This window comes from Brachionichthys hirsutus, chromosome 15, assembly GCF_040956055.1.
Source record: "Brachionichthys hirsutus isolate HB-005 chromosome 15, CSIRO-AGI_Bhir_v1, whole genome shotgun sequence".
NCBI lineage: Eukaryota > Metazoa > Chordata > Actinopteri > Lophiiformes > Brachionichthyidae > Brachionichthys > Brachionichthys hirsutus.
The window spans coordinates 8,657,806-8,673,709 of record NC_090911.1 but is presented as its reverse complement, the minus strand read 5'-3'; the positions used below and the strand labels follow the sequence as shown (position 1 = coordinate 8,673,709).

Below are 15,904 nucleotides of genomic sequence, written 5' to 3'. Positions count from 1 at the left end.
ATTTCAGCTGTAGTAATATTATGTAGCTTCAGGCTACATAATATTCCATAAGTTGGGTGACCATAAGCCGGGTGACCTGTCATAGTGTAACATGCGTAAAGGGGAATGTGAGACATGTTGGCTTTTTTTTTGATTCATTCTATGAAATCAGTATCAAAATTGAAGTTCACCATACAGCACCCTGGGGGAGAAAGGCAGAACTGCAGCGCTTGCCTTCAGCAGACATATTTTATCCTACGCAGGATAAAATATGTCTGCTGTTCAATATTTTAAGGTCAGACTGGAGAAGTCAGACCCAAGATAGATAAATGACCAGCTGCTGTTTTCTGGTCATGCTGAAATATTGTTTACTCATACTCTCTCTCTCTCTCTGTCCATCCTCATTGTCGGTGTGCTTGCACTGACTTTTTCTCTGATGTCATTCCAGAAAATGAAAATGACCTTCAAGCTGTAATCGTTCGCTTTCTTTCTCTCGCCATCTGTCTGCATTCTTGTGTGTTCTCATCATCTACCTGTGCCTGTGATTGAATCTGAGCCCTGACGGAAATGACAGGTCAAGGGTTTTTCGTTTTTTTCTTTGTTTTGTTTTTGCATCTTGATCTTTGACTTGCAGACAAAAGAAACATTGACTCAATCAAAAATTGAAATTAAGTGTTCTCTTCATTTTTCTGTGTTGTTATGGATAAGGTAAACCATAAAATGCACAGCCAGATCATGTTGGACATGAAGTGGAGCTGCAATGTGGTGAACAATGAGAGATTGTCTGTTGAATTAATCCTGGAGAGGTTTCGAAGCCCATTGGATGGAATGCGACAGGTAGCCAGGGCGCTACTCTAACTTCATTTCAGGAAAGACAATTGAATGACGTAAACATAATTGTTTATAAGCAGACTTTGTAGTTGCTCATTAGTCTCAGCAAGTATTTGGTCTTTTCACTCTTTTGGGAGATTGTGATAGGAGGGCATTTGCCCCGAGCAGCAGTGAGATATATCCCCCCTGTGGAGTCCAGACACTGGTGGCGGCTGCTGAGATTAATGAGGCTGATGAAACGAGGCTGGTGAATGTGCGAGGGCTGGCCAGTGATTAATGCATGATAGCCCCTCTACCTGTTGTGTTAATAGTATGATCAATCAATAATTTGATTTACCCTATGATAGCAGCTCATCGAACTCGACACAAATCCTGGAGTCTTTGGGACGATCAGCGAATCTGGCCAACATGCTTTCACACGTCCCGTCAAGCGCTAGTTCGCATTGAAGGGCGTCCTTTAATGCAGCTGTGTTAGCCAATGTGAAATACTTGGTTGCACGACATGCAAATAGATTGGCAATGCACTCATCCAAAGCATAAAGCAGATCATTGATAAATAATGAGAATAATAACGGGCCAAGGCAGGTCCTCTGGGGAACACCACTCTGTAAGCGAGATGATAATGCATTCACAACAACTTAAAGTAGCATCCCAGCTGAACTGTCAATGCAATGTTATTATTCAGCTCAGGAAGTCATGTTTCCCACATTTGGAATTTCTCTTGGTTGTTTCAAGCAACACACTCTTTGCCCTTCAACATGGAATTCAAACTGATCTATGTTGACTCACTGTCTCCACCTTTTGTTTGCCATTTTTCACCTCCTATGCCATCAGTTGCAGCGTTTTTCAACTCTTTTGAGCATACATGTATGGCCAAAGTTCTTCACCAGTCCATGATTCTCCATCACACCTCATAAAGCATGACAAATCAAATGAAATGACTAATGCACGGTTCTACTTTAATTGGATAGCTTTTGCACTCTAATCTCCCAAGCCCTAGAAATAGAACACGCTTTATCCCAAATCTTTTCATATAGAGTACAGTTTGAAATGAGATTTGGCCTGCTTGGTGGAGGGCATATACCGCATTTGATTACAAGGGGTCCTCAGAGGAATGTAATGACCGAGTGAACCAGTCTTTGTCTGACAGCAAGTCAGGGGAGGAGTGGGATGGAAGAGAGATGGATGGAAAAAGGGGAGGCCTCTTTTTTTTTTTTTTTTACCAGAATGCTAGAGTGTGACAGTGAAAGAGAAGAAAATGAGGGAGTAAATAGGTCTGATTATCAGGGTGACCTAATGGCGCCGACTGTCCCCAGTTGACAGGCTCATATTACACTTGACAAATAGATGTAGAAGAAGCAATGTCCAGGCCTATATGTTGAAGTCTGCTGCAGTAATGAGGTGTCTACCAGTAATCTGCCATGTCCAGCCCAGTGTGGCCTTTTGTAGTCAGGTAATTACACTGTTCCTAGTTTCCAATATGGGGGTTTCATTTAGGGGCCACTGCAGGGGCCAGAATAATGTAGAAAAGATTCATCTTCATGCTTCAGAAGCGAAAAGGGAACACACTCTTCAAAATGTAGGGCTCTATTTAGAGTTCACAAATACTGATGCATAAAACACAATTTTGAGAACCTTTTGTTCATTTATTCTGTGTTTCAAATAAAAGAGCAGGACAGTTGGTGTTAAAAAAGAAAAGAAAATTCCGTTTTAATTAGTAACATTAAGTGTTTGTGTTCTATAGAAGTGCAGATGACCAGTTCCAAATTGATACACCGATGCTCTCCTCTTCATATATCCTGTGAGGATGGTACCTATTCTGTACAATAAGTATACAAATAGTCTTCCTCTAACCTTTAAAGCAGTGAAATAACAACCCCACTGGAGAATTGCTGCTTTTCTGAAGCATTCAAGGGACAATTTGAGCACCATGAGCCTGAAACAACGGAGGACACTGTTTGGATTAAACAGATGCACAAACCTAATCTCACCACAGGTCACATCAATACAAGAGCCAAGACTGCCAGTAGAGTAGACAGATCTCATTGTTTGTCTGACATGTGATCACCGATGACACAGGTGCAAAGATATCCGGGTGTATTTGATTTGATTTATTTTTTTACAATTTTACTTTTAATGAATTTAGACTTAGATTTGGACTTTCGATCAGAGGGTGTTACTGGTGAAAATGCACATTAAATCATGCAAAGCAAAAAAGTATGAGAATGTTTCATATTTGTTTTTCCTAATTCTGAGCGTGGAGTTGATTATTTCCAGAGGAAGGCGGCGCAGTTAAAGGGTGTTCGGCTTGCAGTCTCCTCTAAATCCCGCCCGGCTCTGCCAGTCATGCGCTTTGTGCTCAGCAGCTATTAAAAAGGATAATGGAGGAGATGAGTAATACCATTGCACAAGTAATTAATCAACATGCCCTCTTATTTATTTTCCATTTTACATATCTTTTTCTCAAATAATGCGCAGGGGTGTGCGTCTACTTAATATTGGGAAAATAAACTTTACACATTTATAGAATTCACTGGGTCGTAAAGTCAGTGCATCTCTGTTAAAAGGTTTTTAGCTATATCGTATGCTATATGTAAGTATAGTCTTGTGCCAATTACACCAGAAAATAAAAATAAATATTGTCTCAATCTGTTTGACTTTAAGTTTAGAGGTTTCATAGGTTTCTTCAATCGAACAAAAAAAATAAAATAAAGAGAGGCCTTCCTACCAAAAATGTCTACCTCTTCCCACACTTGTGAGATTAAGGAAAACCCAGAGACCACCTGGGAAACAGTGAGGCGGCAGATGTTAAAGGGTTAAATTGGTAGCAAATTGACCATGAGAAGACACGGGTGAGAGGGGAGGAAGGGAGAGCCTTGATGGAGAGGAGGAGAGCAGGGAATAATGCAGGCGAGGAGGGAGCTGGAGGGATTTAGCGCGAATCACCTCGGAGGCCATTTAACTGCCCTCGATCCCGGCGTGCGTCTGGGAGGGAGGACTGATCAATAGTGTGATTTAGGAGTTCATCCGTGGCTTGCGCTCTCCAGGAGATGTGTGATCGCACACAAATACACAAACTCAAAGGTTATGTACTGCAAATGTCTCGGACTATCCTTCATGCCTGGCCTGGATTTAGTTATATTAATCTGCGTTAGTTATTGAAAAATAACCATTCCACGTATATGAGTGTGGAAAAGTGTGGCCGCAAAGATGATTGTATGCAGCCGTCACGGTGCGGCGAATAAATTGTGGTGAGCACCAGATATAGCAGCCGTGTTTCCTTACGTAATTCATCTTGGGGATGAACCCAAACACTGCTGCTTCAGAGGAGGAGGGGATATGTCTTATTTTACTCATTTGTACAACTCCTTTCTACTGTGAGCGGTGATGGGGTGTGTGTGTTGGGGGGGACCGCAGAAGGCCAAGTATATCTACAAACAATCCACTGAGCTGGACTGTCTGTTTGGAGAGCCGTCCTCGGCCTTCTATGGGCAAGTTCAGCAGGGTGGCCGGATCGGAATGTTTGGCTTCCAAACAACCGGATGAATTAATATAAAGAGATCTACACTCTGTGGCGTTTTCAAATCAGCTCAAGATTACAGGCAGGACGTGCCCGTGAAGGATATCGAAGACACAACTCATGATGTCTTCTCGTTTGGCGGGCTGCCGTGTCTTTTCATCTGTTTTCAGGGGGGGGGTTCTTTCTTCCTGTTTCTTCTCTCTTGCCGAGTCTTTATGCATCAGAGCTCGGGTGCTCTTTAGGCTCTCCCCTCTCTCTCCTGGTGCCATTTTTTTTATTTCATTTGATGCTCGTTCTCATTCCTTTTGGATTCTGCGGCCCAGAAACAGAGGTATAGCTACAGGCAAAAATATAAGTGTGGGGCTCAAATGCTTGTGATTCAAATCTAATGACTTCATATGGTGAGAATCAGAAGCCGGTGCGTGTTTCTGCCGATGTGAAATTATGCTCATACACTTACAGGTTCTGCTTTAATACAAAAAGCTGCATTGAGAATCTTCGAGGTCGAATGTGATTTTGAAAATAATTCCAGCCGTGGTTCCTTGAGTTGACAAGGAAACTGTGAAGCTGAACTGATCCCTCTTTATGATGTTTGAGAGAAGCTCATTACCATATAGTCACGGCTGGCTAAGCCCCGAGTCCCTGCTGAAAGGGACGGTGCTAGTTAAACCTCGAGGCACCGACCAGGACTATAGGTTTCTCTCCACGCATGAGACACGGAACCCTCCATTAGGAGGCTTCAATGGCACGCTGTTAAATTCAAGCACAAACCTCAAGACCACTACAGAGAAGCAATAACTTGGCTTGTAGATGTGGTAGGGGAATGGAGCCTACCACGATGTGTGTGTTTTTTTTGTGTGTGTGTACCCAGAGTTGAATGGTACAAGATCAGCTGACCAATTATAGTGGAACCTTCTGCCCAATCATTTCACTGAAGATTGCTGAGGCAGAGCAGGAACTGGGAATGCATTTTTTGGAGCTTTGACCCCTGCAAGAGACTCACATCAAGGATAACTCTGCATCTGGTCTGGCTATGATGTATCTTAATCTCATGGAAGTTGAATGCAAAAATCACTGGATGACTCTTAAGCTCATGATGTGTCGACTCTTCATCATCTCATATGACTTCAGGTGACCTTACAGTGGAAACAGAGGCTCAGATATGTGGCAGACATGCAAAACAATGCTCCAACTCATTTGTAATCCACAACAGATTAATCAACTAAAGAAGCTTTTCAGTTGTTGTTTTTTTTCTCTCTTTCAAACCCCTTTCCACCTTTTCTCTCCCCGTCTCCCTCACCCGCTCTCTGTCCCGCCTTGTCTCTTACTTTCTCTCTTTCTCAGCCAGACACCGGCAGGCTTTGACTTTGATTAATGGTGACCCAAGCTCTGCATTGAAAGCCAGGGGCAGCAAGTGGGGCCAGATAAAAGTGGAGCACAGGAGCAAGGGATGGGAGAGATGGAGGGAGGAGAGAGGAGTGCAGGACACATTCACCGATCACTGTCAGCATCATCGTCCCAGGGTGACAGTGGCTGGGTGCCATTGGAGGGGACGGCAGTGCTTCATTGGGCTGAACCTCACCCTCTTACAGGCACAGCACGTTGTCTCTGACAGGCTGTTCACACACCGGCTTCTAGGACATACAGACACACATAAATATGCACATACCACCGTGTGTCCATTGGGAAATGCTGGAGACCCCCCCCCCGTTAGGAAATGTCAGGAGAATTTGTTTTGTACAAATAACCATTTTTAGCATATGTAGAACTAAAAGAAAGTTTTTATTAAGTTGAGTTTTTATTCCAACATAGAGAGATGTCTCACAAAGATGAATTGGAAGCTTGAAGCATGCATTAAAAGAAATACATGATTAAGATGTTATATATATATATATATATATATATATTTGCATTTGTTTCCTTAATGCATGAACTGAATTAGGAGCAGGACTGAGGCTATGGAAATATTTCCCCTCCTCAACACCCTTTTTTCCCTGCAGGAATTTCTATGTGGGGTGCTTCTCCCTCAGGTCTGTCAGGAACAGTGTGTGCCTGTGGCCGGTAATTGATAATGCGGCACAGGCACCCCAAGCCCTGGTCAGTGGAGCGTGAACCAGGCTGAGAGGCAGGGAGGTAGAGGAGCACTGAGGTGAAGCTTATAGCTCTCACACTCTGTCTCGAGAGTATGGGAAAGGAGGGAGGGAGCGAGTGCAGGAGGTGAGAGCCGAGGGAAAATAATCCATTTCACACTGTCGGGATAAACAGAGCTCATTCATTTGTTTACATTTTGGGGGGGGTTCCGACAATCAGACGAAGAAGTGTTTACCTGAAAAATGTAGAAGACGGGAAAATAAGGATTTACAGGAAAAAAAAAAAAAAGACACACACCAAGCAAAAATGTCAGGAGATTTTTCTTCCTCTACAACTTGGGAGTCCGTCGTAGCAGCTATGAAAAGGGGTGAAATTCAAAGAGGAGGTAACCATTAAGGAGTCTAATAAAAGGGATCATTTAGTCGTGAGAGGTGCCATTTTCTTCCTTTTGAATAGAGGAGTTATTCAGAGCGGAGTGAGTGGAGACCAGGTGGAGCAAAGACGAGGCCTCAGCAGCGAGCAGGCGGCAAGCCAATAGGCTGATAGGCACAACATTTAGAGCATGGGTTTGTGCAGGGGGGCTGTATTTATGCCTGCAGACACAGGGGGTGGTGACTTGCTCCCATCGCTGAATAAAAACACCAAGGCTTTGAAATGAATATGAGCCGTTGCTATTCATACCTCCTTGTGTTTCCACAAGTCGGTTTGATGAATACGTTTGGTTGCATTTATCTTTGAAATAGAAATCGATCCGAGAACCTTGGAGGAGTTTGTGATCATACCGTGGATTTCGGGGGGGCTTAATCACCTTCCATTAAAGTGATTCATTTTGACATAAAATATGAGTCATTTATATTTTGTATTTGACATTTTCAGAGGTTATTTGAAACTAATGTCTGCCTCCATGAGACATTGGTGAACGTGTGATAGAAAAGCTGTCATCATATGTCAGACAGCATCGCCACCACAAGCCAAAAAAAAGCCACAAAACTGTAAACAAATTTAAATGTTGCTTTTAAAGTGATGAGAAAATGCATTTTCAGGAATTTTAATCCCACTTCCTGAAAAGTTTCACATGTTCTGCTCTAACAGTTTTTGTCAGGTAGGCCCTTCTATGATAAATCCTCTGCTGCAGAGGAACTTATTTTTTTTTTAATCTCCAGCAGCAAGAGTGGTTGTTTACAACGGAGCAAATAAAAAGGCAGTTAGCATGACCGGCGACGGCACAGAATATCTCCAGAAATTTTCATTTAATTAACAAGGGCCTAAAGAATCCCTTGGTTGTGTATAATCATTTGAGTCGTGCATATTTCAGAGACCTTCTCACCTGCTGCTGAACAAGCCTGTAAGATTTGGGAATTTGTATACTTCCTCTAGATTAAATATTAACCAACAGCAATTCCAAAGAGAAGTAGAAAAGCACTCCGACAAGCAGCTCATTCCCCTCCTAATTGGTGATCCGGATCATCATCAAAGGGTTAGAAATTGTTCTTGGTATCTTTATACACCGGCCATGAAAAGTAAAAGTGAATCGGAGTTGCACCTGAAAACGAAAACAAAACTAAATTCATGTATTTTATATTTTTTCCTAACATCATTCTATATCAGATCAAGAAGACAGTTTGCATGATAGTGAAAACACACTCTTTATGGATAAATCTGTATTTTCTTTTTATCCAGACGGGTATCCAGACTGACACTACAGGGTGGAATATATTGTGCTCTCACAATGATCATGATTCTAGATGGCTTGTTTCCAAATTGTTTGATTTAATGAATGGTGTATGTATGCATGTGTGTGTGTGTGTGTGTGTGTGATTGCACTATTTAGCAATTTCTTGGTTCTCTGTGACATCATTTGTACTGAAAGCAGTGGAGGAGCATCTCACAAGAAATCAGTGGCTGTGAATTTTGATAATAACTGATAAAGACTGTGTGACATGATAAATGCTAGACGTTTGTCAAGCTTCTTCCAGTTAGGAAAACAGATCAACCTCTTGTGTTCAAGTCATACTTTCATGTTAAACTACAGTACTTTCTTAGAATAAGTGGGAGGCTTCAGAATTCAAGCAGTTAAATACTGTCCAACTAGCGGCATCCAATGGAGCGCTACTCCTGGTGAATGAGCATAAAAGGTGCCTGAACTTCCTACAACTCCTGGATTAAATTTGATGGACTGATTGTGTTTCCTGTCTTTTGCTCCACAGCTCCCTCCATAGTTCCCATAATGCACCAAATCAGCTCCACCATGAATAGCTTCACACTGTCGTGGCCACAACCTGAACAACCCAACGGCATCATCCTGGACTATGAGCTGCGCTATTATGAGAAGGTGAGTAAGTGTACAGTGTGGGGGTGCGGGGGTGTGGGAATGCATGAATAAACTCTGCTCATGCTTAACAAACAGCATGCAGCTCTAAAAAAAATAAAATAATAACCCAAACTTTCCCGGATATTTGTGAGTGGAGTCCCCTGGGTTGATAATATGTCTGTTTGACTGAGTCCACTCCAATCTCTCCCACTGTTCTTCGGTGTCTCCTGCTGATGAAGTGAATAGGTTGACCTCTGCTACCAGGCCCACACTGCGCAGTACAGCAACCTGTCCTGCTGTGAAAATGCATTGCGTCTGGGGGGGGGGGGTCTCATCGACCTGTCTGCTCACACACAATATGTCTGCTTTATTAAGTCGCAAAGCCGGTCCCCACCGCGCTCATTCTGCTCTAGTATTGACCTATAGGCTTTTCCCCAAGGCCGGGGACCTAATGATACCGAGAGATCGGAAAAACCCTGGCTTTTTGTTTGGGCCCTTGTTTGTCCTCCCAAAGCTGATCGATAAATATAGCAAGGTTGCTCATGCATGTTCATTCCTCCGCCTTTGTCATCGTAAGCTGAGACTTGGTTGTGTGCACTCTCACCCATGTTGTGCTTTCCAAATAAAGGAAAAATCCATAGAGGTTTTTATAAATGTTTTTTCTTTTCCTGTCGAGTTATTTATTTCACAAAAACTCATTTTATCTAAGGTTGGTGGCGGATCGATATTCCCAGCCCCACCTTAGAATTGTTTGCCACATTTAAACTTTTTTTTTATTTTTTTTTATCGGCAAGAGCTGTTTGCAGTAAGGAGCTCCACCCCTCTGCCAGCCCGGCATTGCATAGGTCGTAAAAATGTAATCGTATTGCCATGGCCCTGAGAAACATTATCTACCAGACAGCTTAGTGTTGTGTAAATAATGCTAATAATAGCTCATGAATATCAATGAAACCTAATCCTATTGATGCTTATGTACCGTGTCCTCACTCAAAATAGATGAGCACAGTGTAATCACAAATTAGTGAATTAAGGAGGACAGGATTCTCAATTGTGCCAGGATGATTCAGGTGACAGGGAATTTGTGCCGTACTCGCCTACCTCTATTTTAAGGTCCCTTCAATCCAATCCCTGCCGTACAGTGTGTGTCTCCATCTATAAAAGGCACCACAATGTGAGTGTGAGCAATTGCTTTGTGACACACTGAGCTGTGAAGATGAGATTTCCACCCGGCGGTCCTGCTTTGACATTCTGTATTTCGGGGCCTGACAAGGCTTTTTCCAGGTTCCATCAGCCCTTTTTTTTTCGGCCAGCTTCCACAATCCAAAGTGTCGCTGCTGATGTCGTTTTTGTGCCTGATTAAGCGCCAATGGTCCAGAGAAGAATAAAAACATTCGGTTTAAATTTTAGGTAAAAGTTCCAGATAGAGCTAAATGGCAATTGTGTAATGTCAAGCCCGCTATTATTTATTATAATCCTTGAGAGGTTCAGAAAATCTGAAGGTTTGACACAGTCGTAAAGTAGGGATGTGGCTTTTTAGCCATAAAAGGCGATTATGGATGGATGTCTCTCACCCTGTCTATCACGCCCTCGTCTGCACATTCCCAGCATTGCCGAGCTCCAGCGGTAACTTAACTGCAGACGGGATAATGAAATCGTAAAAAAAATGGGCTTCTTTATGCCTCGCTGTGCTCGCCTTATTTTTTATGCAGCTCGCCAATGTCGACATTAATCTGAGCGTAGTCACACTGTTATGGTTCCGGAGTTGAATGTCTCAGCATGACTGGCGCAGTCAGCTGCTCCTTAGCACAGCAGTGAGCTGTCTCTCTGTACATCTCACAGGAAGCCCACTATGCCCATTTAGAGCAGCGTCTTCTTCAGCAGCGCGGCGCATAACTGCAGGGTAATAACAAAAGAAAATTGCACTTTTTAATAGCCTTCGCTTAATGTTGCAATTTAAGACATATTTATCTCAACTTTCAGTTTTTTATAGACACAGGAGGACATTTTAATAAGTGTTTTTTTTTTCTTAAGATGACTTTTGGGGCATGTCTCAGAGAAGGAGAGAAGACAATAAGCTCTGGTGATGTTGTCCCCACTTGCTTGTGTGACCTTGACTGCTGGGCCTTCAGGACGTCCTCGGGATGCAACCAGCGTGTGTTCACGGGGCCCCGAGGTTGTAGATTTCAACCCACTCAATAATGCTTGGATTCTTCTCATTTCTCCCATCCGCTACATCCACAAGCCCATGACCTGGGAATCGATCCCAGCACACCCTAGTCGAGGATGCCTCTATTCTTAAAATGCATCAAGAGGAGAGTGGAATGAGAAAAGGCGATGCGTGCTGGAGGGGCAGTGGTAAATTCATGCCATCTTTTCAGAACCTGGGAAATTAGGAGTATAAATGATAAATATTCAACGCTGTTATGCTCATCTGACAGAGATCAAAGAACAGGGGAAGACAAATCAATGGACAGATCAATATATTATGGGGGGTTGAGATTGATCTGTCCTAAGCAATATATATATATATTGCTCAAAGCATGGCATGTCACCACTAGTAATACCACAACAACAAAAATAAGACCAGGCTGTCAACCCACCCATTGCAGTTGTAATCACATGAGGGAAATGGATGGCGATAACTCAAAAAGGCCGCATTATTACAGTTTCACCTGAAAGCTCTACTGAGTGGTGACGGCTGTTCCCTCAACAGGCTTCACTCCCCTCTCCTCAACCAACTTTCTCATTACAGAGTAAGTGGGCTCGGGAATTGGGGAGCAAGACGAAATGAATTAAAGCTTTTTCAGAGAAAAGTTGAATCTCATGCTCACAGTCTCTCAATTTTCCTCCCACACTTTAGAGCAGCTGTGTTGGCTTGGGAGGGTGGAAATAACTCGGCATAGCGGAGGTCAGGGCTTCCATTATGGCGGCAGCCGAGCAGCCGCTGGTTCTGGTTACTGATGGCATTGTATGTATGTGTGTGTGTGTGTGTGTGCTGGTCAGAGGGATCCATTCCGGATGAAGGCAGTACCGGCATAATAAAAAAAACTCAAATAAAAACACGCTTACTGCATGTCCCCAGTTCTGCAGCATTGTGACCATTTTTGATGGTCCAAAATCTCTTGAAATTTGCATACCATTAGCGATTCCTCCAAAGAGAAGCCGGGAGGAAGTATTTACAATTATATCCCTCCCTCTTCCTGCCATCATTCAAAGACAGCCACAACACTTTTGTACACACACACACACAGATCTATGGACAAGTTCAGGTTTGTAATGGAACCTGTGAAAAGCAGGACTCTCTCGAGGCTTCAACAAGGGTATTCACATTTCTTACCTCAGCCTCTCTTCTTCTTCTTTTCCCTTTGTTTATCCCCCAGACTACTCGCTCAAGCCTGCATGTTAGTCTCCAGGTGAAGGGAATGCATACAAAGTGTCATCTCAAAAGGAGGTGGCTGCAAATAACAAATATGACTTATCTATCGTGCGCTCTTACAATGCGAACTGATATTCACCAGGTGACGTTTCAGAATCGGGATGGGATTAGAATGTTTTGCCTGTCGTTACCATGCAATGATATAGTCTGCATTATTTTAAGATGCGTTTCTTGCATTGCGTGGCCACCACACAAAAAAATAATAATTTAAGACTGGAATCCATGAGGGAATGGTAGACATTTGTAAATGCTAATAAAAACCCATTTAGTCTGAGCGGTTTATATCGTTAGCACAGACTCCCTCATCTTTGTTCTTTTCTTTTTACGGTAGGCAATGCATCAACATTTTACATTAATGGGAGAATGGCCTTTATTTTACTTCCACTTTACAAACATAATATTAGCATCTTCCCGTAAGGAGAGAGAGAGAGAGAGAGCCAGCCGGCTGGCCTGTGAAGAGAGCAAATGGTAATCCACCATGTCTGTGATTGTGCCAGGCGGCCATCCCCTGTAGCACACACACACACATAAAGGCACGTTTGTATAGTTGAGTATCAAATACAATATCTTGATGGCCTTTACAGGTCCACAACATCATATTGTTTGGACTGGATAACTCACCATCCATAACAGAAAATAAAGGGTAAAGGGCAGATAAATGTCAGAGGGAAGATTCAAATACAGATCTCCTCCGTGCACTCTGCTGTGCAACAGCAATCAGTAGGAAATTGACAATTGCAAATAATGAATTGAGAGTTACAATAAATATGCCGGCCCTCCAGCAGCCCAGGAATATCATCACCATCATCGATCCAGAGTGGGTGCATTGAAGCTCATTGAGCAAAAGTCCTCAAGCCTCTTGAATTTGCTCAAACAATTCCGCTATGCTGTAAGTTCATAGTGACCAAGCTTCCTGCAGCACTTCCTGCGAGCTACCATTGGCAATGCATTTCATTGGTCGCTGTGCCATCTGCCTCCCCACCTGCAAATCTATCTTTATTAAGCACGGGTGTGGTCCTCCTAATCTCCATTTGACTGTCAGCAGGAGAGGACCTTTCCTGGCTGGAAGTCTTTCCAGGCAAAGTCTTTTCATTGGTTGTCCCCGGACCTGCTGGCACGACAAATGCCAGCTCGTCTTTAAACGGCAGATGTGGGTGTGTGGGTGTGTGTGTCTCATAATCCCCATTTGACTAGCGAATGTGAAAGGGACATTTCTACCCCCCATTAGTGGCTTACCGTCTGTCTGCTCACCTGTCCTCTGTTAGAAAGTAAATAGAGGGGGGGGGGGGGCGTGGCCGCGGAAATGTAGGATGACTGAAAGCAGCAGGCAGGGATTGCTAACCCCCAGTTGCCCATGTGCTCTCAACCATGTCTCATACCTGAATGGGTTGTTCCGGCCTCTCCTGGCGCTTCCTGTCCTCTTTGGCTCTTTCAGATGCAGGGCCCGCTGCTTTTAAGCTTGCTTTAAAGATTGCTTTTACTCTTTAAAGATGAGAGATTCTCTTAACCAGTTGAAACCACAATTCAATTTATGAAACATCTCTTTCCTGTCAGAGATAAAAATCATAAAAAGCCTGATGGTCTGGCTTTTTATGCTCCCATCCCGAGCCCAAACATTTGTCTTCATCGAGTCCAAAGTGTCCAATAAAAGCTAATGTGATTGCACACATCATTATGTGAGGGTTTGAGAGGTGGGGTGGGGTGGGGGGGTTTCATTGCTGTGCTTACATCGTCTGCTCAATGGCAGAGCAACCGGAATGATTCGATTACACCAATCAGATTGGATAATGATTTCAATGTGGGCTGCGTCTGCCTCGATTTTTTATCTCTTCCTGCCATCTTTCTCCTCCTCCCAACTCCCTGACTTCCTCCCAAATCCTCCTTGCCTGTCTGCTTTTCCCACTTCCACTATTGTCAAGATCTGTATGCGTGTTTTCTCTCAGCAGGCATTTGTGTATTATAAGCTATAGTCCTGCGCTAAGCAATGGCGTGTTTACCAAGGCTGGAAAAGTTTGCCTCTGTATTTACAGGGTTCTACTGATGCAAGGAATTTCCCCCCATCATTTTTAACTGCCCCCCCCCCCCCCCCCCCCCACCACATTTATAAAATAAGACTGCATCCAGCTATCAGCCGGTAGCAGTGGTGGGTGTTGTGCAGGTGCAGTCCTATTTTCTGGCTGTCATATTCAGTCTGGGTTATGGGAAGGTGACAAGCGTGAATAATTACTGATCCCCCAAAGCAGATACCTCCAGCAAACTGCCACGCAGCAGACTGCCCGACCGGCTCTCCTGTGTCTGGAAAGAAAAAGACAGAGGCAGAGGATTTGGAGGGCAGGTCCCATCGGTCAACGGCAAGCATTTACATAATGTATAGCCATAAGCAGAGGTTAAACCAGGTCAGGACGATGCAGAACAATGTTCAGGCACCTGCAGTAAATAACAGATACATTACATTCAGGCCTGGAAGACTCCTAGAAGGAATCAGCATCCATCCTGGTTTCATGCACAGGCTTAACAATGCGGAAGGGCACTTGCAGATTGGGGAGAAAAGTTTAATAAAATTCACGCCAACGGGGAATAAAAAAAATCATTTGAATGGTTTGTGTTTTTCTGGTTTCTGAAGTTGAAACAGAGTGACATATCTGTCCTCACGTCTCTTGTTTAGCATCTCTGCTTCGTAAGGGTGTGGTTTTGTTGTCATGCATGTAATTTTATTTATCACCTTAACGATTGCAAGAAGTGCGTTCAACACTCTGAGCTTCATCGCATGGCAGCAATAAAACGCAACCTCCTGCAGACGACAAAACGAGAGCATGCGATGCTCAAACTTCATGAAACAATTAAACTGCCTTACAAAGCACATCTTAAAATAAACCAAGTGTTCTCTATTACTGTTCTGTAGTAGCTATTGCTTTTTGTAATTTGCAAAAAAAAAAAAAAAAGATTGCCTTTGTGAACCTTTGTTTTTATGTGTGAATGGAAATATTGTGTGTTCGCCTGAGTGGATTTTAATGAGTGCTGCAGTGTAAAGCATTTATATTTAAATAAGCCCTTATGAATTCATTTTTTAAGATCCCTTTACTGTGTCTTTGCTTTAACCTCTTTGTTATCCACTATTCCTACATTTCCATCTATCCTCTTGGAGTTTTATTTATCACTCCATTTCCTGTGTCTCCGATTTAAGACATCTGCAACACAGCCTAAATGTCCAACAAATCTGGTTCCCTTTCCCTGCACTGGCTCCCGAATATGTGATCCTTGAGAAGCCTCCTCCTCGTCTCACTGCCAAACAGCCACTGGGTTCTGTTTTTATGCGACTCTTCTTCGCCGGCATCTTCTCCGTAAATCATCTCTAACCTATTCCCTGTGCACGCCTCTCCTTTCAGGACCACGCAGAGACAAACTCCACTATCCTGAGGAGCCAAGCCAACACAGCGCGGGTGGAGGGCCTCAGGCCCGGAACGGTCTACGTGGTGCAGGTGCGAGCGAGAACCGTGGCTGGCTTTGGCAAATACAGCAGCAAGATGTGCTTCCAAACCCTCACAGATGGTAAGGATGGCAGAGCCAGGAGAAACAGCTCCCTTTGTCTCCCCCCCTCTCTCTCCCACATGTACTCACACAAATGGTGTAACACTCTCCTTGCTGTTTGGATTTGTTGTTGCATTATTATTATTACCCAGTAATGTTTAATTGCACTTCTTTTCAGCTAAATTAATTGTGTGTCTGTATGCGTGGG

General features: G+C 43.4%; 1 protein-coding gene across 1 annotated transcript in view; it reads left to right on the top strand.

Annotated features, from left to right (window-relative positions):
• LOC137904693 (ephrin type-B receptor 1-B) overlaps positions 1 to 15,904 on the top strand; it is a 91,600-nt gene that overhangs the window by 51,250 nt on the left and 24,446 nt on the right. Inside the window, exons 8-9 of the mRNA XM_068748897.1 lie at positions 8,629 to 8,753; positions 15,555 to 15,717. Coding sequence (XP_068604998.1) covers positions 8,629 to 8,753; positions 15,555 to 15,717 — 288 coding nt within the window. The remainder of the gene's footprint in view (positions 1 to 8,628; positions 8,754 to 15,554; positions 15,718 to 15,904) is intronic.